The following is a 26,391-nucleotide window of genomic DNA, read 5'->3' on the forward strand; positions in this document are numbered from 1 at the left end:
GTGTGCATTTTTGCAGAGCTCTGAACTTGCACATGAGTGCATCTGAATTTTTTAACAAAGCTTTTTATTACAAATGTTGAACTCATTAAGTTTTGTCCGATCACCCAACTTAAACAAGTTGATCAAGTAAAAATAGAAGCTTCCAAAAGATGGTAGTTGGATCATGAATCTAAAGCTGGGAGCTGGTGCTGAAAAGAATGGAAAAGAAAACTGCCTTTTCACAGTGAACAATTAAGAACTTTGACAAATGAACTGATAACGTGGGAAAAATTCAGAAGCTCACTCTTTTTACACAAAATAATTTTGTGTGGAGGTTACTTAAACCATTCAGGACTTTACTTCACGTTGGTAGGCTCTTTATTTGACACTATTACTCTTCAACAATCCTCTGTGCTCAACTCCCTATTTAACTGTAAATTAGAAAATTACTGAGGTTGTGTTAGTCCAAAAATCCAATGCGTTTAATATTCATCAACTGAAATATTGTAGCAGAAAAATATATAAAACCCAGTAAACATATTACTGAAGAAATGCCATTTGTTCATCCTCAGCGTCACACAATTCTGCAAGGGCAGACTACTGAAAAGGTATTTTCCAAATTGTGAGTAATCAGATCCACTTACAGCAACCCCTGTGAATCAGAGAGAAAACACAGTTCTATAAAAACACTAAATTGTTATGGATGCAGATTAGCTCATTTCAATCAAGGTCCTGTTTTTAGGAGTGTCCTTTTATCATGCCCCAAAGATAGATCACTATTTCCCAATGATATCTATCCAAATATCCTTCTGAGAGCTTCAAATGAGTCAATATTCACTGTGCTAGGGCAGTAGTCAATTCCATGCCAATGGCACCAAGTGCATAGCAGTTGCTTCATCAGCAACCTTATTAACTGAAACTTTAATAATAGATGGAGTAAAATAAAATGAAAGAATATGAACTGCACATGGTTAGGGTAACATGGAGACGCAAGCTGTACCTGGCTGAAAGGATGCTTTCCTGAGGCAATCTCCTCTAATACCTGTGGAGAGTCTCCAAGGTGATTGTAGGTGTAGCTCAAATCCACATTTGTCCCAACTAAAGCCACTTGGAGATCATTGTGCAGCCAACTGTAAATAGGCACAAACATTTGGAAGAAGTGAAAAAACTTTTATGGTATACTGTTACACATGGCCTGATTACTGGGTCCTTAACTATTTCAATATAGGAACTGCAACAGAAAATGCTGGAAATGTACAGCAGATCCAGTAGCATTTGAAAGAATAATGACACGGGCGCAGACTCTTGAGAATTAGCATTCCTTTTCTTCCAATAGCTATCTGTAGCTGTCTGCCAAGGATAGAACCAGAGAAAAATTACGGCGCAGAAGGAGGCCATTCAGCCCATCGTGCCTGCGCTAGCTGAAAAATCTACTCTCTCCCCTCCCCCAACCTGGACTATCTGAGACTGAAAGCTGGCCATGTGGAGATTGGAAAAGCTTTGTTGTGGTAAATAGATAGATACTAGATTGGATAGGTAGATGAAAGAAAAGAAGTGAAAGCAACTTAGGGAGCAGGGTGGGTAAATGCGACTAGAACTATTTGCTTGCATGGAGGGTAATCAATGGGACAGACAGGTTGGGCGGAATGATCTGTTACCGTGGTTGTAACGTCTCATGCATTTCTATGAATTTTCTGATTGTGTGGTACTAAATGATCCATTGTGAGGAATCTTGGACAAAATTGTGGCTGCTTAACCAGACAATGAAGATGCTCTCTCCCTTTTTCCTTCCCATCTCTCAAAGATGATAACATTTTGGAGTGAGAATATAGGTACCAGAAGCTACTGTTCACATGTGAGCCTCGACAACAAGTGTCTGCAAAACATTCAATTGCTGGGTGCGGTGGAGGAAGAGAACTGAGATCATAGCTGAGTCTGATCCTGTCTGCATAGCAGGAATCGCTGGACAGTGACAAGAAGCAGGAATCCAAGAGCAGAGAGGTGAACCACTGCACCCTTGCTGAAAGCTGCTAACTCAGTACAGAATATTCATAGGATGCCACTTCTGTAAAATCTTATACTTGTAGAGCAACAAACAGTGGCAGCTTGTATAAGAGATAAAACCAGATTATTCTATGGGCTGGTATCCTTGGGTGCAACTTCAAGTAAATTCTGGAGTATGTATGCATTGTAACTGTATTATTTATTTATTTATTTAGAGATACAGCACTGAAACAGGCCCTTCGGCCCACCGAGTCTGTGCCGACCATCAACCACCCATTTATATTAATCCCATATTCCTACCCCATCCCCACCTTTCCTCAATTCCCCTACCACCTACCTATACTCGGGGCAATTTATAATGGCCAATTTACCCATCAACCTGCAAGTCTTTGGCTGTGGGAGGAAACCAGAGCACCCGGCGAAAACCCACGCAGACACAGGGAGAACTTGCAAACTCCGCACAGGCAGTACCCAGAATTGAACTCGGGTCGCTGGAGCTGTGAGGATGAGGTCCTAACCACTGCGCCACTGTAATTTTTTTTGATGGATGAGCAATGCACCTGAAATAAATTTCTGTATGGACAATAAATTGAAATTGAATTGAAGTATTATAATAGTTGCACTTTATCACATCATAATGGCTCAAAGTGCCTTGCATAAAGAATTAATTTTGGAATGTAATTATGTAGGCAAATGTGCCAACAAGGTCCAACAAATAGCCATGTGATCAAGGGCCTGCTAATCTGTTTACCAGTGGCATTGGCGTGTGGCTCAGGCTCACAACTTTCTGATCCAAAGGCGAATGTGCAACCAACTGAGCCATGGTGACACACACACAAAATCATCATGGTTCGGAGAAACAACAACTTGCATCTATTCAGCACCTTTAAAGTAGTAAAACACCACAGGCCACTTTATAGGAGAGCTATCAAACAAAATCTGACACAAAGCCACACAAGGAGGCATTAAGACAGGTGACCAAAAGCTTGGGTCAGAGCTGCAGGTTTTAATGATTGTCTTAAAGGAGAAAGGTGTACAGAGGTGTAGAGCTTTAGGGAGGGGGTTCCAGAGGTTCAGGCCTAGACAGCTGAAGGCATGGCCAATGTTGGGACAAAGAATCGGGATGTGCAAGAGGCCAGAATTGTAGGAATGCAGTATTCCTGCCGCATTGCAGGGGTGGAGGAATCACACATATGTGATGTGGTTTAATATTTCAGAGATGGCACAGATAAGATCAGCAAGTAAAAGGAGGAGGGAATGGTTGTTTGCCAATGTACTGGCTAGCCCAGTAGTAATGCCTCTCAGCCCATTATGTGTCAGATTTCAGTTTCATGGTTGCATATCACTCAAACCCAATCACAATAATGTGGAACAAAAACAAGAAATGCTGGAATCACTCAGCAGGTCTGGCAGCATCTGTGGAAAGAGAAGCAGAGTTAACGTTTCGGGTCAGTGACCCTTCTTCGGAACCCTGTGGAGTTTACTATGTTCTGTGCCTTCTGGTAGAAGAGGATAAAACTGTTCATCCCCTGACATGCAGCTCTTTGAGATACTGCACTTATGACTGTATTGCTGATCCTATTGGGTTTTCAGCTTCAGCTACAGTTCCTGCTTCCTGGCCAGAAATTCACTCTCCTGGGTCAAAGTCCATTTCTCTACCGCATCTGGATTTTATAATGACGTTTTTTCTGCTCCACGATAGATTCTGCACACCTCCTGAATCTTCATTCCCAAGCAAATACCTCTAAAAGTGCACTCTCCGATAATACACCCTCCAAACAGTTTCTACACTCTCTCGCCCTCCACCTGTCCCAAAATACAGACATCACTTTATTAAAGCCCAAAGTTGATTCCACCCTCCCTATGTCAACTTCATCCCACTACGGGATCTCTGACTTGAACTTTGGACTCTCTCTTTGTCTCTTCTTTATCAGCAAGACATACAGATCCTATTCTTGCTAAGTAACCAGACCTATGTAACTTGAGTTTCTTGGTATCCATTCACATGAGTGAATTTTTCTCCTTTTCTCTTTACCTCTTTTAGACTCCCCTCTCCTGTTGTTATGCCTTCTCTCATTTCTCCCCTCCTGGGTACTCTGCCCTCTCAAATCCCTCCCCCAACTCTTCAGCACTCGTCGACCTTCCTACTCTCCACCGTCTCAGGCTTGACTCCCTCTTACACAAGCCTACAGCTTCCCTCTGTGCCTCTCTTAGCATCTTCCAAAAGGCCAACGAGGCACTTGGCACTGCCTCCTTACGCGTAACAACCTCAACTGCTCTGTCCATCTCTCTTGCCCACCATCCTGACCAGCGAGCACACTGGGGATAATCTTTCCAAACTCCTTTCGGCCCCAATCACCCCTCCCAATGCTGACCCTGTGGACTTGGCCAGTGGATCAAGCTATCATTGCCCCTCTCCACATCTCCCTCCAGAATGTCCGTTCACTTGTGAGCAAGGCCCTAGCCATTGCCTCCATGAGCTTATTGTGGATGACTGCATTGACATCGTGGCCTTGATGAAAACCTGGCTGAGGGACGATGATACCTTCCTCCTAATTGAAGCCTCCCTGCCATGATATACCTTTTACCGTTTCACCCAACCGGCCGCAGTGGAACTGTAACTCTCATCACTAAATAACACCTTGGTTTGCTTCCCTACTCCCTTGGCGCCTTCTCCTCCTTTGAGCATCTCACCTTATTCCACCTTTCACCTCTGATTTCAAATCCTCGTTCTCCACCACCAAATTTCTCACCGAGATAGCTTCACTGCTTTCAAATCCCTCAGCGGTAAGTGACTTCTCAGCTTCTGTAATTTCAACCTCTATCTCAACTCTGCCAAAACTGCTCACTATTGCAAGATCATCTTGGAATGCAAAGATAATTCGAGCTTCTCTTCTCCACAATAAACCATGTTAAAACCCTCTCCCCTGCCCCCTCCAAAGAGTGCAAGGAGCTCATCAATTTCTTTGTCACTAAGATTGAGACCACACGTTCAGATAACTCTGCACTTCCCTCCCTTCACCCAGCCAATTGGGCCATTTCCCACCACTGCCCTAGCCCTGAACTCACATCTTTCTCTAGTTTCTTTCGTCTTTTTTCAAACTCTTTCCAAGCTCATCTTGTCCACAAGACCCACCAAACTGCTGACCAAACAACTTCCCTTCCTGATTCCCCATGTTAGCTGACATTGTTCACGGTTCCATCTCCTTAGGTATTGTCCCCCATCCTTAAAATCTGCCATTGTCACTAATCTCCCCAAAAAACCAACCCTTAACACTGCTGTTGTTGCAAACCACAGCCCTATTCCCAACCTCTCTATCCTCTCAAAAATCCTTGGACATGTTGACACCTCTCAAATCCGTGCCCATCTTTTCCAGAGCTCCATGTTTGATTCCCTCCAATCAGGTTCCTCTCCGAAGACCTGGTCAATGCCCCTCCCCTCTCTTCATCCCTCAAAGTCATAAATTACATCCCATGTGACTGTGGAAAACTATCCTCTTCCTCCTTGACCATTTAAAAAAAAAATTATTTCATGGGATGTGAATATCACTGGCAAGGCCAGTATTTAGTGCCCATCCCTAATTGCCCTTGAGAAGATGGCGATGAGCTGCCTTCTTAAACCACTGCAGTCCTTGGGGTGTAGGAAGGGAGTTCCAGGTTTTTGACCCAGTGACGGTAAAGGAACAGCAATATTTTTCCAAAGATGGTGTGTGACTTGCGGGTGGTGGTGTTCCTATGCGTCTGCTGCCCTTGTCCTTCTAGGTGATAGAGGTTACAGGTCTGGAAGGTTCTGTGGAAGCAAGCTTGGCAAGTTGCTGCAATGCATCTTGTATTATGGTACACACTGCTGCACAGTAAGCCAGTGGTGGAGGGAGCAAATGTTGAAGGTGGTGAATGGGTTGCCGATCAAGCAGCCTGCTTTGTCCTGGATGGTGCCGAGCTTCTGGAGTGTTGTTGGAGCTGCACTCGTCCAAGAAAGTGGACAGTATTCCATCACACTCCTGACCTGTGCCTTGTAGATGGTGGACAGGCATTGGGGAGTCATGAGTTACTTACTGCAGAATTCCCAGCCTTTGACCTGCTCTTGTAGCCACAGTATTTATATGGCTGGTCCAGTTAAGATTCTGGTCAATGGTAACCCCCAGGTTGTTGATGTCTGCAGCCTTTGACACAGATGGCCACACCATCCTCCTCCAAAGCCTCTCCACCGTCGTCCAGCTGAGTGGGACTGCTGTTGCCTGGTTCCATTCTTATGTATCTAATCATAGCCAGAGAATAACCTGCAATGGCTTCTCTTCCTCACTCTCATTTCATTATCTATGGAGTCCCAAGGATCTATCCTTGCCTCCCTCTTATTTCTCAACATGCTCTCCCTTGGCAACATCATCTGAAAACACAAACATCAGGCTCCACATTTACATTCATGATATCTAGCTCTAGCTCACCCCCACCTCTCTCCTCCCCTCCACTGCCTCTAAATTGTAATATTACTTGCCCAATATCCAGTGCTGGATGAACAGAAATGTTCTCCAACTTTTTTTTTAAAATTTGTTCATGGGATGTGAGCATTGCTGGCAGGGCCAGCATTTGTTGCCCATCCCTAATTACCCTGGAGGAGGTGTGGTGAGCCACTTTCTTGAACTGCTGCAGTCCATATGGTGTAGGTACACCCAAAGGGCTATTAGGTAGAATATTGGGAAGATTTAAGTTCCCTGCCACAAACTTTGTTCCCTCGCTACCCACTTCATCCCTCTCCATGGCAAACTTCTGAGGCTGAACCAGACTGTTTGGAACTTTGGTCTTGCATCTGACACCAAGATGAGCTTCCGATCACATATTCGCACCATCACTAAAACCATCTACTTCCACCTCTAACATTGCCCAATTCAGACCCTGTTGCAGCTCATCTGCTGCTGAAACTCTCATCTATGCCCTTTTTGTATCTCTGGACTTAACTATTTCAATGTACTCATGCCTGCCCTCCCATCTTCCACCTCCATAAACGTAAGATCATCCAAAACTCTGTAGCCTTCTATACTCTGTAACTCACACCGTCCCCTTCACCCATCACCCCTGTGCTCGCTGACCTACACTGGCTCTCAGTTCAGCAACACTTCAATTTTAAAATTGATTCTGGTTTTTAAATTCCTCCATGGACGCACCCCCTCCCATTCTCTGTAATCTCCACCAGCCCTATAACCTTCCGAGATCCCTGCGCTCCTCTCATTCAAGCCTCTTGCACATCCTCGATTTAATCACTGCACCATTCAGCTGCCTAGGCCCAAGCTCTGGAATTCCCTCCCTAAACCTCTCCACCTCGCTATCTCTCTTTCCTCCTTTAAGATGCTCCTTAAAACCTACTTTACATACAAACATACGAATTAGGAACAGGAGTAGGCCATTTGGCCCCTCAAGCCTATTCCGACATTTGATAAGATCTGAATTTAGCCTCAACTTCACCTTCGTGTCTGCCCCCCCCAAAACACCTGACTCCCTTGTCTATCAAAAATCTAACTCAGCCTTGAATATATTTAATGACCCAGCCTCTATTGCCCTCTGAGGAAGCGAATTCCACAGACTAAAGATCCTCGGAGAAAAAATTTCTTCTCATCTCTGTCTTAAATGGGAGACATCTTATTTTAAAACTGTGTCCCACAGTTCTAGTCCCACCCGTAAATGGGAACATCCTTCCAGCATCCACCCGGTCAAGACTGCTCAAGATCTCAATAAGATCACCTCTCATTCTACTAAACTCCAATGGGTATCGGCGCAACCTGTTCAACCTTTCCTCATAAAATAACCTCTTCATCCCAGGGATCAGTCAAGTGAACCTTCTCTGAACTGCTTCCAATGCAATTTTATCTTTTCTTAAGTAAGGCGATCAAAACTGTACAGTACTCCAGATGTGCTCTCACCAAGGCCCTGTACATCTGTATAAAAATATCAAAATTTTGCTATTCGATTCCCCTTGCAATAAACAACAACATTCCATTGTCTTGCTAATCACTTGCTGTACCTGCATACTAACCTTTGTGATTCATGCACCAGGCTGGCTCTATGACTCTATGAACCCAGATCCCTCTGTACCAGAGAGTTCTGGAATCACGCTTCATTTCAATAATATTCTGCTTTTCTATTCTTCCTGCCAAAGTGGACAAGTTCACATTTTCCCACATTATACGCCATCTGCCAAATTTTTGTCCACTCACTTAATCTATCGATATCATTTTCAAGATGCTATGTCCTCAATTTACCTTCCTACCTATCTTTGTGTCATTTGCAAATTTAGCATTCGGTCCCTTCATCCAAGTCATTGACGTAAATTGTAAATAGTTGAGTCCCAGCACTGATCTACGAGTCATATCCTGCCAACCCAAAAATGACCCATTTATCCCTACTCTCTGCTTCCCGTTAGCTAATCAATCCTCTATCCATGCTAATATGTTACCCCCTACACAATGAACTCTAATTTTGTGTGGTAACCTTTGATGTGGCACCTCATTGAATGCCTTTTAGAAAGCCAAGTACACCACATCTACAGGTTCCCCCTGATCTACGTTGCTTGTTACCTCCTCAAAAGAATTTTAATAAATTAGTTAAACAAGATTTCCCTTTCACAAAACCATGTTGACTCTGCCAGATCACATTATCATTTTCTAAATGTCCTGCTATAACCTCCTTAATAATGGATTCCAGCATTTTCCCTATGACAGATGTTAGGCTAACTGGCCTATAGTTTCCTGTTTTCTGTCTCCCTCTTTTCTTGAATAGATGTGTTACATTATCTATTTTCCAATCCAATGGGACCTTTGCAGAATCTAGGGAATTTTGGAAGATCACAACTAATGCATCTATGATCTCTGCAGCCACTTCTTTTAAGACCCTCGGATGCAGGCCATCAGGTCCTGGGGACTTGTCAGCCTTTCGTTCTAATAGTTTTCCCAGTATCTTTTCCCTGGTGATTTTGATTGTTTTAAGTTCTTTCCTCCCTTATACCTCATTTTTCAAGTATCTTTGGAATGTTTTTATGTCTTCTACAGCGAAGACTGACACAAAATATCTGTTCAACGATTCCACCATTTCCTGGTCAGCCATTATTAATTCCCCAGACTCACTCTCTAGAGGACCAACACTCACTTGAGTTAATCTTTTTCTTTTTAAATACTTATAGAAACTCTATCTGTTTTTATATTGCTAGCTAGCTTTCTTTAATACTCTAATTTCTCCCTTTTTTAAGACATTCTTTGCTGGCTTTAAAATCTGTCCAATTTTAGAGTCATTGAGTTATACAGCACAGAAACAGGCCCTTTGGCCCATCGTGTCCGTGCTGGCCATCAAGCACTTCCTTAGTTAGGCATGGATGGTGCATCCTTCTCACAGAGTCTTTGTTTCTCACTGGAATATTTATTTGCTGAGAGTTATGGAATAAATATCTGCCACTGCTTCTCTACTGTTCTACGTTTTAATCGAACTTCCCAGTTCACTTTGGCCAACTCTGTCATCATGCCCTTGTAACTGCTTTTATTTAAGTTTAAAACACTAGTCTTAGGCCCATGCTTCCCACCCTCAAACTGAATGTGAAATTCGATCACGTTATCACATCACTGTTGCCTAGAGGCTCCTTTACTATGAGATCATTAATTAATCCTGTCTCATTGCACATTAACATGTCTAGAATAGCCTGCTTCCAGGTTGGCACTAGAACGTACTGCTCTAAGAAATCGTCCTGAATACACTCTATGAACTCATTTCCAAGCTACCTTTGCCAATTTGATTCGTCCAATCTATATGCAGATTAAAATCATAGCTACTGTTAGGGGACCTATAAACTACTCCCACAAGTGACTTTCTTCCTTTGCTATTTCTTATCTGCACCCAAACTGATACTACATCTTGATCTCTTGAATTAAGGTCATCTCTCACTATTATACTAATGTCTCCCTTAATTAATAGAGCTACCCACCACCTCTTCCTAGTTTCCTGTGCTTCCAAAATGTTAAGCTTCTGATCATCTGCCCTTATACCTCCTTTTGTAGATCAGTGCCAAATTTTGTTTAATTACAATTCTGTGAAGTATCTTGGGATGTTTTACTATGTTAAAGGAGCTATATAAATGCAGGTTCTTGTTGCTGTTTTGTTTGTAACCTGTCAGCCAAAACCAGTGAGCAAAGGAAAGCATTAACAAGCCAGGAGCAGGAGTCATTTCCACCCAGAATATGCAAGCTTCCTTTTCCAGTTCAGTGACCATTCAGATACTCGCCTCTTTCTGATACGAACGTTGAAAAGTGGGGCTTCGAAGCGTGGATTGGTGCCGACCAGCAGCAGGACATCAGCCTCCTCCACTCCAGAGATTTTGGTGTTTAGCAGGTAATTGGAGCGCAAGTCAGTACTGTTATGAAACAGCAAAAAGTCAAATGTTAAATAAAACACTTTGTATCACTCGCTTTTTGCTTTTGTAAACATCACACGACTTACGTTGATTCTGTTAGACAGCTGGGCACTGTAGAGACTTCTAAAACATACTGCTTTCCATTGTGACAGACAGATCATTTCTAAATGGTCAAATATCCCCGACAACTTTTTATAAAATGGCTCTTGCAAGCAGATAGCAGCTCATCCCTTGGTTTCTACAGGCAAAAGATGCAATGTCCTGTTCCTAGCTCACTGCCTTTACCACTCACTCAACCACCAGGAGTTGATGAAATCTGTGGCCAGCCCCAGGTGACTCACTCTCCCTTAGACTCTGGTTGGCACCTCCCTACAGGTCTGGTGGTGAACTGGTCATTTGTTAAAAAATATATTCATTCTTGGGATGCAGGCATCGGTAGCAAGACCGGCACTTATTACCCATCCCTAATTGCCTTGAGATGGTGATGGTGGGCTGCCTTCTAGATTTGCTACAATCTATGTTCCCACAGTGTTCGTAGGGAGTGATTTCCAGGATTTTGACAACAGTTCAATTTCCAGTCAATGGGCGATCCTCAGAATGTACATGGGGGAAATTTGGCATTGGCAGAGCCACTGAATGTCATGGGGAGTTGTTGCACAAGAAACCCAGAGTTCATCAATTCAAATTCCATCATGTCAAACTGTGAAACTAAATTCAATAAACTGGCTAATTTGTGGAATGGCACCAGAGCCCTGCAAGGCGCAGGACTGTGGTAAAGCCCATCTGGTTCACTTATGTCCTTCAAGGATGGGATCCTATCACCCTTAATCTGGTCTGGTTCACACACAACCCAAGGGCACATTGGGCTAACAATCAGGGAAAGCAGCCACCATCACCACCTTCTCAGGAACAGGTAATAACTGCAGCATTACTCACATCCAGAAAACAAATACAAAACAGCGTAATGGAAGTGGGGAGTTGTGCACATGCACATGGAGAATTGCAGTAGTCGCTCCCCACATTGCATTACTCCATATAGCGCACAGAGAGGCTCCTGTTCTCCAAAAATATATACAGCTGTATCACGTCTCAAGAGTTTCACATACACTCAACAAGTTTAGCAACTGTTGTCATGTAGGTGAGGATGCCCAGAGCAAGATCCCACAAACAACAGCAAGGTGAAGGACCCAGTTAACCTTTTTAGGTGGACAAGTCTTTGCTTCTCTTCAAATCCTAACTATAAGATCTTTAATGTCCACTTTGGATGGAACAAGCAGATGGGGTCTCAGTTAATCATCTATATGCCCAGGGATGTCACGACCTATGCAAAACTCCCCCAGTTCTGCACTAAAAATGCTGGTCTAGCTTACGTGCTCAAAGTCTGGATTGGGTGTTGAACCCACGACCTTCTAACTCAGACACAAGAGCCAACCGACACTTCAACCGAAAAGCATCTGTTTAACAGGAGAGAAAGCCCGTCGATGTGCCAATTTATGGTCGGGATGGCTGTTCGATGCAGGTCAGTTCCCACAATTCTACACTTATTCAGTTGCTGCTCTCAGCAGGGCCCCAAGGATGGAAAGAGGGGGTGAAAATAATTTTTAAAAATTAAACCTCAGATTATTCTTTTAATTCTAGTCATGCTGCACAGCAGCCCAAGCCTGAAGGCAGACTGCATGCCTGCTCCCCATAGGCCATCAATCCTCTGGGTAACTTAGTTCACAAAGTTGGCTTAGCAAACCACATCCCTCCCATTGGGACAGGCCAGTCAATCAGTAGGAAGAGAGGACGCTGAAATCACTAAGGATTCAAATTGATAGTTGCACTTTTGCCACGCTCTGCTCCTTTCTTTGCAGGCAACCTGCACAAATTCTGCAGTGTTAAATACGACTGATACAAATTCTCATTTTACATGGTACATTTGAGCTGAAGTTCAGCACCAATCCCAGGTCTGGACACCCTGAATATATCAGGTAACAGTGGATATAGGGAGCCGCAGTGAATTAAAAAAGTGGTAACCTATTTCTCCCATTCCCGCGATAACTTTCCAGTGCTCCGTTCTCTACATTCCAACAGTGTCTACATTTCAAAAGTACTTCATTGGCTATAAAATGCTTTGGGATGTCTGGTGGTCGTGAAAGGCGCTATATAAATGCAAGTCTGTATTTTCTTTTTGCTGAACCAATGACAGAATGCTGAGGACGCAATGAACAATAAAATTGTGAAACATCACAAAGAACAAACAATTCAAGTTGAGTCACTGTCCTACTGCAACTTGTTATAAAATCATCTTGGGTTTGTTATCACATCCAGTACTGTATTCTCCACTCCTGTACTAGAGCAAGTATGGCAATCTCACCCAGCTCCAGCCATTGGGAAGATCTCCTCTGTGCACAGTGCATCGCTATTTAACCTGTTGATCAAGTCCTTCAGGGCCACGAGAGCCTCGGCGTCAACCATTCCTCCAGCAATAGCGGCCACGCCTTTATCCTGCACTCCCTGCAACTGGAGTCACATCATCAATGAATTGGTGGGGGGTGGAGAGGCAAAAAAGATCTTGGATTTCATAAAATCATACAGCACAGAAGGCGGCCATTTGGCCCATCATATTTGTGCCACGTCTTGGAAAGAGCTATTTAACTAGTCCCACTCTGCTGCTCTTTCGCCATAACTGCCAATTTTTCCACTTCAAGAGGATATCTAATTTCCTTTGAAAGTTACTATTGAATCTGCTTCCACTGCGCTTTCAGGCAGTGCATTCCAGATCACAACAACTCGCTGAGTAAAAAAAAATCCTCATCTCCCCTCTGGTCCTTTTGCCGATTATCTTAAATGTGTCCTCGGATTACCAACCCACTTGCCAGTGGAAGCAGTTTCTCCCCATCTGCTCTACCAAAACTAGGCAATTTTAATTCTGTTAAATCTTCACTTTAAAAAAAAAACTTTTGTTCAGCTGAGAAGCCTTAGTTTTGTACACCCAAGTGGAAAATTATTCTTCCCCCCCCCCTTGCCCAAACAAAGCAGCTCACCACGTGACAGCTGTCAACTAATTTTGGTCATTGCAAACTGGATTAAGATTGTATTTGAATAAAGGTGTTGAATACACATATGCGAGCAGGCTGGTTTCATACATGCTCAGTGGTACCTTTAAATACTCCCCCTGCTGCTCACCACCCATGCTCTCTTCACCCTGATCTGGCTTAGGACAGCAGCTGTACCATGAGTGGCAAGTGTACCCATTAGGATATTTAGATACCTGGGTACAAGCTGGCAGCTCAGGACCCTTGGAGAAGGATGGTGGGAAGGGAAGAAAATAAAACCATTTACAGTAGCATGTTTAATCTTTACGTAGACTTATCCTCAGCACAGAGAGGGGTTTAGGGAGAGACTTCCAGAGTTTGGGTCCTAGGCAGTTGAAGGCACAATCTCCAATGTTGGGGTGAAGAAATTGGGAATGCTCAAGAGGCCAGAATTGGATAACATTGAACAGTGGTTCTCAAACTTTTTTGAAGGATGCCTTTTAAAATGGATTAGTAATCATGCACCCCCCATCCCATCTACAAAGAATATATTGGTATATAATATCCATAATACAAAATGTTGCATGTAAAGAATGTTTTAATAATGATTTTAAGAAAACAGGTATTTACTTACAGATATCAATGAGATGGCTGCACCTCCTTCTCACTGCAGAATCTGCCTATCCATGGCAGAAGCACAGAGACAGCAGGGGCCCAGAGAGCACTAGGTGGGAATAGGGGGAGAGTAGCAGCACAGTGCTAGCAGAGCATGCCCCTGGTTGCCACTCATTTGATATGAAGGGACAATTTGAATATAAGGATAAGCCTGCAGATATCATGTTGGATCAACCTGCAGATATGCTCCATTGCATAACATCTCCCTCTATCTCCCATCCTGCAATGTTTGATGAACGAGTTCAGCTCACTGTAACTTGCAGCAGTTCCTTACCATTTCAGCAATCTGTGTTAATGCCTCCTCCCAGGACGCAGACACCAGCTGCCCCTTAGGGCCCCTGACCATTGGAACAATTAAGCGCTGGCGCTTAAGGCCATCGTACGCAAATCTGCAGAACAAGGCAAGCAAAGCTAAAAATTACAACCACTTTCAAAATAAATAAATTAAAAAAATTTTTTTTTTACCACCACATCAATATGTCACAGAATTGGAAGCAGAGAGGCCGCACTGCACATCATTTTTATGATTCATTTACTGTACCTATTACCTGTATGGAATAGTAAGTTTTCTATTTTAAGGACCATTGTGCTGAATTGACCTAACAGGTTGCAATTCTACCAATATTTGTACATTATCCACCTAGCCATGTGGTTCTGGGGACGATGGATTGGAGTTATGTGGAGAGACTGGAGAAGTGGGGTTGTTCTCCTTCGAGCGGAGAAAATTAAGAGGTCTGATCGAGATGTTTAAAATCATGAAGGGTTTTGATAGAGCAAACCAAGACAAACTATTTGTAATGGCTGAAGAGTCAATAACCGGAGGGCAGAGATTTAAAGTGATTGACAAAACAGCCAGAGACGACATGAGGAAAAACTTTGGTGCAATTAGCGGTCAGGATTTGGAATCCAATGCCTGATAGGGTGGGGGCGGGGGTAACAGATTCAATAGTAGCTTTCAAAAGGGAATTGGATAAATATTTGAAGGAGAAATTGCAGGGATATTGGGAAAGAATGGGTGAATGGGACTGACTGGATTGCTCTTCGAAAGAGCCGAGACAGTCTTGATCAGCTGTACAGCCTCCATCTGTGCTTCTATCTATGATTCAACAGTCTAACAAGTGACATATGCTTCCACATCATCTGATGGGCCAGAAAGAAAGAACTTGTATTTATATGACTTCAGGATGTTCAAAAGAATTTTACTGTCAATAAAGTTCTTTTGAAGCACAGTCACTGTTGTAATGTAGGCTTAAAGAGTGGGGTGGGAAGAAGGGATTTCGATTTGTGGTGTACTGGCACCAGTACTCAGGAAAGATGGAGCTGTTCCACTGGGATGGGCTCCACTTAAACTGGGCTGGGAGCAGTGCCCTGGCGAATCGTATAACTAGGGCTGTGGATAGGGCTTTAAACGAATAGAGGGGAGTTCAGGTAAGGGGAGATTTAGAAATCCAAAGAGAAAAGTGGAGGCAATAGAACACTCTAGCAATATGGGTAAAGACAAGCAAAGTAAGATAGGAACAGACAGAAAATTTAACAGCAAGTGTGTTCCAGTGAGTAATGTCCACGCAGGGAATAGCAGTAAAAAAAATGAAATTAAAGGTTCTTGATCTGAATGCACGGAAGCATCCACAATAAGGTAGATGAACTAGTGGCAAGTGAAATAAATGGTTTAAATCTAATTGTCATTACAGAGACATGGTTACAAGGTGATTAGGTTAGGAAATAAATATTCCAAGCTACACAATATTTCAAAAAGACAGACAAGTTCTTTCTTTCTGGCCCATCAGATGATGTGGAAGCATATGACACTTGTTAGACTGTTGAATCACAGATAGAAGCACAGAAGGAGGCTGTACAGCCGATCAAGACTGTCTCGGCTCTTTCCACTAGCAATCCAGTCAGTCTCATTCACCCATTCTTTCCCAATATCCCTGACAGACAGAATGGCAAAGGAGGAGGGGTAGCCTTGATAGTAAAGGATGACATAAGGGCATTAGCGAGAAAGGACCTTGGCTCAGAAGATCATGAAATAGAATCAGTATGGGTGGAGATTAGGAATAACAAGAGTCAGAAAATACTGGTTAGAATAATTTATAGGCTCCTGAACAGTAGTTATACCTCTGGACAGAGCATTAAACAGGAAATTGTTGGAGCTTGCAACAAAGGCAATGTAATAATTGTGAGGAACTTTAATTCTCATCTCGACTGGCAAGGGTTGTCGAGAGGATGAGTTTGTGGAATGTTTTTGTGACAGTTTCCTGGAGCAATATGTTGTGGAACCAACTAGGGATAAAGCTCTTTTAGATCCAGTATTGTATGTTGAGGAAGAGTTAACTAGTAACATCATAGTAAAAGATCTGCTGGGAAAGAGTGATAATACAACTGAATTCCATGTTAAGTCTGAAAGTGACATATTCTAATCACAAACAAGAACCTTAACTTTAAACAAAGTCAATTATATAGAGCTGGCTGATTGGTATGGCAGTAAATGAACAGTGGGAACTATTTAAAAAAACAATTCAAAAAATTCAATAGTTCAACAAAAATACATTCCATTGAAAAATAAAAACTCAGCAAGAAAGATCTATCTGTGGCTTACGCAGGAAGTTAAGGATAGTACTAGATTTAAAAAAATTACAATGTTGCAAGAATAGTAGCAAATCTGAGGATTGGGAGTGTTTTAAGTTGATAAAAAGGGAAAAATATAGCACGAGAGTAAATATGCTCGGAATATTAAAAGATTGTAAGAGATTTTACAAGTATATAAAAAGGAAGAGAGTAGCTAAAGTAAACATCGGTCCCTTGGAAGCACAGACAGGAGAAATTATTATGGAGAATGAGGAAATGGCAGAAACATTGAACAAATATTGTGTGTCTGTCTTCACAATAAAAAAAAACAAATTGTATACCAGAAATAAAGGATTAAAAGAGAGAAATTAAGGTGATTAATATCAGTACAGAAAAAGTATTGGAGAAGCTTAAAGAATTAAAATCCAACAAATCCCCAGGACCTGATGGCTTACATCCTAGGGTTCTAAAAGAGATAGCTGCAGTAATAGCTGATGGGCTGACTATGATTTTCCAAAATTCCTTGGATTCTGGAATGGTCCCAGCAGATTGCAAGTTAGCAAATGCAACACTGCTATTCAAAAAAGCAGAGAGAGAAAAAACAGGGAACTACAGACTAGTTAGCCTGACATCAGTCATCGGGTAAGTGCTGGAATCTATTATTAAGGAGGTCTTAACAATGACTTTAGAAAATCATAGTATGATCAGGAAAAGTCAACATGGTTTTACGAAAGGAAAATAGCGTTTGACAAATTTTTTTTTTAAAAAAAAAGTTATTTTGAGGACGCATCTCTCTCCAGTGGATGTAGATTTCCAAAAGGCATTTATTCCACCGGCACGACAGTTCCACCAGAGGTGGTGGCACAGTGGAATACAGTCAGGAAGGAGTTGCCCTGGGAGTCCTCAGCATTGACTCCGAACCACATCAAGTCTCCTGACATCAGGTCAGACATGGACATGGAAACCTTCTGCTGATTACCACCTACTGCCCACCCTCGGCTGATGAATCAGTGCTTCTCCATATTGAACACCAACTGAAAGAAGCACCGAGGGTAGCAAACGTGCAGAATATACTCTGGGTGGGGGACCTCAATGCCTATCACCAAGAGTGGCTCGGTAGCACCACTACTGACCGAGCTGGCTGAGTCCTAAAGGACATAGCTGCCAGACCGGGTCTGCAGCAGGTGGTCAGGGAACCAACAAGAGGGAAAAACCTACTTGACCCCGTCCTCACTAATCTACCTGTCGCAGATGCATCTGGCCATGACAGCATTAGTAGGAGTGACCACCGCACAGTACTTGTGAAGACGAAGTCCTGTCTTCACATTGAGGATACCCACCATTGTGTTGTGTGGCACTACCACTGTGCTAAATGGGATAGATTTCGAACAGATCTAGCAACTCAAAACTGGGCATCCGTGAGGCGCTGTGGACCATCAGCAGCAGCAGAATTGTATTCAACCACAATCTATAACCTCATGGCCCGGCATATCCCCCACTCTACTATTACCATCAAGCCAGGGACCAACTCTGTTTGAATGAAGAGTGCAAGAGGGCATGGCAGGCGCAGCACCAGGCATACCTCAAAATGAGGTGTCAGCCTGGTAAAGCTACAACACAGGACTACTTTGCATGCCAAACAGTGGAAGCAGCATGCGACAGACAGAGCTAAGCGATTCCAGAAACAACAGATCAGATCTAAGCTCTGCAGTCTTGGCACATCCAGTCATGAATGGTGGTAGACAATTAAACAACGAACAGGAACAGGAAGCTCCACAAACATCCCCATCCTCAACAATGGGGGAGCCCAGCACATCAGTGCAAAAGACAAGGCTGAAGCATCTTCAACCAGAAGTGCCGAGTGGATGACCTATCAGTATACTCCCGATCATCTGCAAAGTGATCTTCAGCTGCTTCATCAATGACCTACCCTCCATCATAAGGTCAGAAGTGGGGATGTTCGCTGATGATTTCACAATGTTCAGTAGCATTCACGACTCCTCAGATAACGAAGCAGCCCGTGTCCAGATGCAGCAAGACCTGGGCAAATCCAGGCTTGGGCTGATAACGGGCAAGTAACATTCGCACTACACAAGTGCCAGGCAATGACCACCTCAAACATGAGAGAATCTAACTATCTCCCCTTGATGTTCAATGGCACTACAATCGCTGAATCCCCCACTATCAACTTCCTGGGGGGGGTTACCATTGACCAGAAACTGAACTGGTCCAGCCACATAAATAGCATGGCTACAAGAACAGGTCAGAGGCTGGGAATTCTGCAGTGAGTAACTCACCTCCCGCTTCCCCAGTGCCTGTATAAGGCACAAGTCAGGAGTGTAACGGAATACTCTCCACTTGCTTGGATACGTGCAGCTCCAACAACACTCAAGTAGCTCTACACCATCCCGGACAAGGCAGCCCGCTTGATTGGCACCCTATCCACCACTTTCAACATTCACTCCCTTCACCACCGACGCACAGTAGCAGCAGTACCATCTGCAAGATGCACTGCAGCAACCCACCAAGACTCAAAAAAGAACAAAGATAATTACAGCACAGGAACAGGCCCTTCGGCCCTCCAAGCCTGCTCCTTCAACAGTAGTTTCCAAATCTGCAACCTCCACCACCTAGGACAAGGGCAGCAGATGCATGGGAACACCACCACTTGCAAGTTCCCCTCCAAGCCACACACCATCCTGACTTGGAACTATATTGCCATTCTTCACTGTTGCTGGATCAAAATCCTGGAACTCCCTTCCTAACAGCACTGTAGGTATACCTACACCCCAAGGACTGTAGTGGCTCAAGAAGGCAGCTCACCAACACCTTCTCAATGGCAATTAGCGATGAGCAATAAATGCTTGCCTAGCCAGCGACACCTACATCCCATGAACAAATAACAAAAGGTACCACACAAACGGTTAATAGGCTAGATAAGGGCTCATGGAGTAGGGGGATTGGAGGGATATTAGCATTGATAGAGGATTGGTTAATGGACAGGAAGCAAAGAGCATGCATAAATGGAGCATTTTCAAGTTGGCAGGCTGTGTCTTGTGGAGTGCTGCAAGGATCAGTGCTGGGGCCTCAGCTATTCACAATCTATATCAATAACTTAGATGAAGAGATGGAGGTAATGTAAGTTTGCTGATAATACAAAGGTAGTTGGAAATGCAAACTGTGAGGAGAACAAAGAAAGGCTACAAAGAGATATGGACAGGTTAAGTGAGTGGACAACAAGGTGACAAATGGAGTATAATGTGGAGAAGTGTGAGGTTATTCACTTTAGTCATAAGAATAGAAAAGCAGAATATTTTTAAAAGGCGTGAAACTTATAAACGTTTATGATCAGAGAGACTTGGGTGTGCTTGTACAAGAAACATAAAGTTAGCATGCAGGTACAGCAAGCAATTAGGAAGGTAAATGGCATGTTGGCCTTTATTGCAAGGGGATTGGGGTACAAGAATAAAGGAGTCTTGCTACAATTGTACAGGGCTTTGGGGAGGCCAGACCTGGAATGCTGCGTGCAGTTTTGGTCTCCATATTTTAGGAAGGATATACTTGAATTGGAAGCAGTACAGCAAAGGTTGCTAGATTGATCCCCGGGATGAGAGGGTTGTCCTATGATGAGAAGCTAAGTGAACTGGTCCTATATTCTCTGGAGTTTAGAAGAATGAGAGGTGATCTCATTGAAACTTACAAGATTCTGAAGGGGTTTGACAGGGTCGACACTGAGAAGTTGTTCCCGCTGGTCGGGGAATCTAAAACACGGGGCCACAGTCTCAGGATAAGGGGACGATCATTTAGGATTGAGATGGTGAAATTTCTTCACACAAAGGGTTGTGAATCTTTGGAATTCTCTATCCCAGAGGGAAGGGATTGAATATCATTGAATATATTTAAGGCAGGGATAGACAGATTTTTGGTCTCTCAGGGAATCAATGGATATGGGGAGTGGGCAGGAAAGTGCAGTTAAAGCCCAAGATCAGCCATGATCATATTGAATGTTGGAGCAGACTCGATGGGCCACATGATCTACTCCTGCTTCTATTTCTTATGTTCTTATGAAGCACAGCAGCCAATTTGCACACAAGCCCCCTGCTTTTAGGTGTGGTGGGACAGTAATGTTGGCAGGACATCAGGGAGAACTCCTGACTTTGAAATAGTGCCATTGGATCTTCGACCTCCACCTGAGAGGGCAGATGGGATCTTGGTTTAAAGTCATACCCAAAGATGGCACTTCCAACAACGGAGACCTCCCTCCATACAGTGTTCGAGTGTCAGCTGAGATTTTGTGCTCAAGTCTCTGGAGTGTGACTTGAACCCACAACATTCTGGCTCAGAGGCAAGAGTGTTGCAACTGAGCCACGGCTGACACCCGAATGGATTTCTATTCCACCTCAGTGCTAAAGCTTTCAAACAAGAAGCTTACTAATCCATGCCAAGTAATGAGAAAGTTGAAGGATTTGGTCAAGTTAAAATCCATCACCTGGTCTTATCGGAAATCCACTCTTCATTTACATCCTCATTTAACCTCGGCAGGATTCTCATTACTTCACCAGTCCGCGTGCTCACGACGATATTACTTCCGACAGCATCCATCACATCAATGGACTCAGTCTTCCTGGTGGAAAAGAATTATGACAATTGTGACAAAGTTCAGTACATACTGTCAGAATAGATTAGTGTCTTGTGTGGCATTTTGGGTTGAGGAATTGTGACAAGATTCTAGCAGTGAGGTAGCTCAGCCCACTTTATACTTAAATAAGGTCCTGAAGCACAGCACATTGCAATAAAAATATATACAAATCACAATTAGATAGACCATCATATTGTTCAGATGTTGGTCACCGTGATTGGAAAGTTAGGAGCTTCCATATGTCAAATCTGAAAGCTTTTTAGGTCTCCCGTGCCACTGTAGGTGACTAGACAACTCACTTATGGGTCTTGGGTGAAGGAGAGTGTTCAATTCACAAGAATGATACTGGGAGCTAAAAGAGTTATGAGGACAGGGTGCATAGAGTAAGCTTGTATTTCTTTGAGTATAGAAGATTAAGGGGTGATCTTATTCAGGTGTTTAAAATGATTAAAGGGGTTGATCTGGTAGATAATGAGAAACTATTTCCTCTGGTGGAAGAGTTCAGAAAAAGGAGCATGACCTTATAATTAGAGCTAGCCTCGTCACAGCCGATGTCAGGAAGCACTTGTTCACACAAAAGGTAGTAGAAATCTGGAACACTCTACCCCAAAAAGCAGTTGAGGTTGAAGGTCCAGGTCAACTGAAAATTTCAAAACTGAGATTGATAGGTTTTTGTTGGGTAAGGGTATGGAGTTTTATGGAACCAAGGCAGGTAGATGGAGTTGAGGTACAGATCTAATTTGAACAGCGTAACAGGCTCGAGGGACTGAATGATCTACTTCTGTTCCTATGTTCTTCACCAGGTAGGCAAATAATTGGTGTGCTTGTATTCCTAACAATACATGCTGTATTGCATCAGCAGCCCCAACCTGTGCTGCTAAGTACACAGTCGGACTACACAAGGATGTATAATCACAAGGTACAACAACAGGGTGCAGTAATTAACAGTTGATGAAATACTGCACCTGGTCTCCCAGGGTCTGGAAGTAAAGGCGTAAGGCTTAGACGTCAAAGCTCCAACAGGACAAAGGTCGATGATGTTCCCTGACACTTCAGACATGAACATCTTCTCAATGTATGTGCCGACCTGCATCTCGTTTCCTCTTCCTGTGGTGCCCAGGTCATCCACTCCTGCCACCTCACTGGCAAACCTGTAGAAAAATGAAGGAGCGTTACCTAACATTTCTCTTCTGTATGATTGCTTGTGTTCATCAAGGTGATGGGAAAATGGACACTTTCCCATTTTTTGTACTGGCTGTCACTATTAAGGATTCCGTCAGGTATAGCACAGGTTAGATGTGCAGAAACCACCAAACCTGCCACCACTGCGCCGCCACCCCACCCCCACCACCCCTCCAATCTCTCCGAGTAAGGTGCCTTAGCTGCAAAAAAAATTGTAAAGTATTTGTTTTGTTATGGTTGTGTTGTAAATAACAAAGTGTAACATTTTCTATCTGACCCTGATGCACACTGACACCTGGTTTTAATATAATAGTGCGTGTCTTCGATTTACTGTCAGAAAATGAGTTATTTCCTAACATTACTATATAGAAAACAGTGTATTATTCTTCTGATAGTGTTCAGGTTTGTGTCCTAAGGCTACAAAGTCTAACTGATGGTAAAGAAAAATAGCTCGACTTCATTCATGATCTGTGTTCCTCCCTAATACTGAGATGCTGAAGGTATTTTAAGAACTTACATTTATGTAGTGCCTTTTACAACCTCAGGATGTCCCAAATCAGTTTACAGCCAATGAAGTATTAAGTGTAGTCACTTGTAAAGAAAGAACCAGGGCAGCCAATTTGAGAACAGCAAGGTCCCACAAGCAGTAATGAGATAAATGACCAGACAATCTATTTTAATGATGTTGGTTGAAGGATTAATATTAAATGGGACACCAGCGAGAACTCTTCTTCTTTAAAATTGTGCCATGGGATCTTTTACATCCACCTGAGAGGGCAGACTGACTCTCGGGTTAACATTGCACCCGAAAGACGATGCCTCCAACAGTGCAGCACTCCCTCAGTGCTGCAATGGAGTGTCAGCCTAGATTGTGTACTCAAATCTCAGCAGCGGGGACTTGAGAGGAATAAGTGCTACCAGTAAGCCATGGCCAATATCTACAGTAAGGGCCCAACTCTTTCCCCAATTGACATCAGCAACATTTGCATAGACTTTCTGGTCCACATGGATGCTTGTGATACCAGGCAGTGTGTTCACTAACTGGCCAATAAGCACAAGATATCAAGTTACTAAAACAAAGTGGCTGTGGGCAGTTACCTGATGCAGCGTGTGCAGTGGATACACCTTGTCATTATTGTTTTTACAAGCGGCCCAATGTTCTTGTCTTCCACAGCTCTCTTGCCCTCTGTAAATCTGCTCCGGTCACTGCCAAACATCATTGACTGATCCTATATGAATCAAATCATTACATAGGAAACAAAAAAAACAGGAATGGCAACAGGCAGCAAATAAGAGAGAGGGAGAAAGAGAGAAAAAGAAAATGAACAGGAATGGATGGCAGTACTTTACTCAGTAGGAGATATATAAAATCTAATTAAAAATCCTACAGCTGCATGCACTTCCTGTCTGTGCTGCTTGCTTTCCCATTTGATGTTTTTTCTTCCCATGTAAATTTGTCACGCTGTAATTACAGTCATTCCACTGAGGTGCGAGAATGGGATTAACTAGATTGCTCTGTAAAGAGTCGGCATGGACTCGACAGACCAAATGGCCTCATGCTGTGCCGTAAATGACTCTGACATTGGGGAAGGGTGTAATTACAGCAGGACATGTTTACGTAGGCATAGGTAGTTTCCGTTATAAATGGAGACAAATAATGAGTTAACAGGAAATGCACACAGACACAAGCTTTTTGATATATACATAGATATCTGGCCCCTGGAGCACTATGGTATCCAAACATGTGACTTTAAAAGACAAAGAGCTTGGACAACACCGTTGTAAGTTATCAAATAACCTAACGAACTTATTTGCAATGTATTTTATTGCGAAGAATGTCATACAGAAATTTTGCTTGTACAACTTTGTAGGAGTTCCTCGGCCAATGCCTTCATCTCCTCACTCTCCACCAAGTTCATCCCGAAAACCAACAGAATTCCTGTATGGTATTCTTGGAAAAACTGAACAATTCCATTTAGTTCTGATACTTTCTTTCCTTCTCAAGTTTTAACTTTTCCCCTTTCTCTGCAGCTTCAGCTCTCCTCCCCAAACATTGCATCGTTCCCTGGCATGCTGCTAATGCTGTTCTTTCAATTACTGCTTGGAGAAGTGCAGCTGCAAGTTGCTTCCTGGGAATTTTCCCTCAATTCTGGCTCAAGGAGCAACATATTGCAAATGCCTTAGTTATACTTGTAAAGGGATAAAGATCCACGGTTTCTAATAAAGGATGGCAAAATAGGAACAGGAGTAGACTATTCATCCCCTTCAGCCTATTCCACCATTCAATTAGATAATCGTTGATCTGAATCTTAACTCCATCTGTCAACCTTACTTAACAAAAACCTGTCAATCTTACTTTTGAAATATTCAATTGCCACCCTCCCCACACCTCCTGCCAAGACTCAACAGCTGTTTGGGGGAGAGTGTTCCAGATTCCTACTACCCTTTGTGTAAAGATGTGCTTCCTGATATCACTTCTGAACAGCCAGGCTCTGATTTTAAGGTAATGCGCCCCCCCTTGGTCTGGACTCCTGCCACCCTCCACACCCCTGAAAGGAAATAATTTCTCTCTATCTACCTTATCAAACCCTTCAAATCACCTTAAACATTCAATTAGATTACCCCTTAATCTTCTAACTCGAGGGAATACAAGCCTCATCCATGCAACCGATCATAATTTGAATATTTTTAGTCACGGTATCATTTATTTAAATCAGATTAATACCCGATGTCATTGTGAACATTATTGCATGTGCCCCACTGACAGCAGGTGAATCAACACCTGGGCGGCACAGTGGCGCAGTGGTTAGCATTGCAGCCTCACAGCTCCAGCGACCCGGGTTCAGTTCTGGGTGCTGCCTGTGCGGAGTTTGCAAGTTCTCTCCGGGTGCTCCGGTTTCCTCCCACATGCCAAAGACTTGCGGGTTGATAGGTAAATTGGCTATTGTAAAAATTGCCCCTAGTGTAGGTAGGTGGTAGGAGAATTGAGGGAAGGTGGGGATGTGAGAGAGTGAAAAAAAAAAGAGATTAATGTAGGATTAGTATAAATGGGTAGTTGATGGTCGGCGCAGATTCGTTGGGCTGAAGGGCCTGTTTCGGTGCTGTATCTCTCTGACTCTAGCACCATTGCCACAAAGCATGCTAACCTTCACTACTCAATATTAATAAACATTGGAACCTTCAGTGACAAAAGATTATTCAGCACAGGGTGTATTTATTTATTCTCTGGGATTAAAATCCATTCTATTAAAATAGGAGAAATATTTTACAGATTCAAAACTAAAGACCAGTCAGAAATGTAAAAAACAAATTAAAATCTAATTCAATAAAAGAGATGCATGGCCAGGCGATGTGTTGTACCTGCATGATGTGGGAGCTGGTGGAACCCATTGTGGTTCCTAGAGACTACATCCGTAGCAAGTGTTGGCTGCTCGAGGAACTCTGGCTCAGAGTTGATGAGCTGGAGTCTGAGCTTCGGACACCGCGACACATCAGGGAGGGCGAGAGTTACTTGGATGATGTGTTTCAGGAGACAGCCACACCCCTTAGATTAACTACCTTGAATTCGGCCAGTGGTCAGGGACAGGAGGGTGTGACTATGAGTGAGGCAGGTAGAGGGATCCAGGAGGTAGTGTTGCAGGAGCCTCAGCCATTGTCCAACAGGTTAGAGATTCTTGCTCCCTGTGTGGACGAGAGCAGGGACTGTAGGGAGGATGAGCAAACTGACCATAGCACCGTGTCACAGGGAGCCATTCAAGTGGGGGGAGAAAAGAGAAATGTAGTCGTAATCGGAGATAGTATAGTTAGGGGCACAGACACTGTTCTCTGTGGCCAGGATTGAGAGTCCTGAAGGCTGTGTTGCCTACCTGGTGCCAGGGTTCAGGATATCTCATCTGGGCTGCAGAGGAACTTGGAGTGGGCGGGGAAAGATCCAG

The 26,391-nt window shown here is 43.3% G+C and overlaps 1 protein-coding gene across 1 annotated transcript in view; it reads right to left on the reverse strand.

The window, feature by feature from the left end:
* The window catches only part of ndufs1 (NADH:ubiquinone oxidoreductase core subunit S1), a 55,715-nt gene that overhangs the window by 13,129 nt on the left and 16,195 nt on the right, over positions 1–26,391 (reverse strand). Inside the window, exons 6-12 of the mRNA XM_068036110.1 lie at positions 23,555–23,685; positions 22,240–22,425; positions 21,125–21,259; positions 14,342–14,456; positions 12,732–12,877; positions 10,244–10,372; positions 980–1,109 (exon numbers count right to left, since the gene is read on the reverse strand). Of these exons, the coding sequence (XP_067892211.1) occupies positions 980–1,109; positions 10,244–10,372; positions 12,732–12,877; positions 14,342–14,456; positions 21,125–21,259; positions 22,240–22,425; positions 23,555–23,685 (972 nt within the window). The remainder of the gene's footprint in view (positions 1–979; positions 1,110–10,243; positions 10,373–12,731; positions 12,878–14,341; positions 14,457–21,124; positions 21,260–22,239; positions 22,426–23,554; positions 23,686–26,391) is intronic.

This window comes from Heterodontus francisci, chromosome 7, assembly GCF_036365525.1.
Source record: "Heterodontus francisci isolate sHetFra1 chromosome 7, sHetFra1.hap1, whole genome shotgun sequence".
In the NCBI taxonomy this organism is placed as follows: Eukaryota; Metazoa; Chordata; class Chondrichthyes; order Heterodontiformes; family Heterodontidae; genus Heterodontus; species Heterodontus francisci.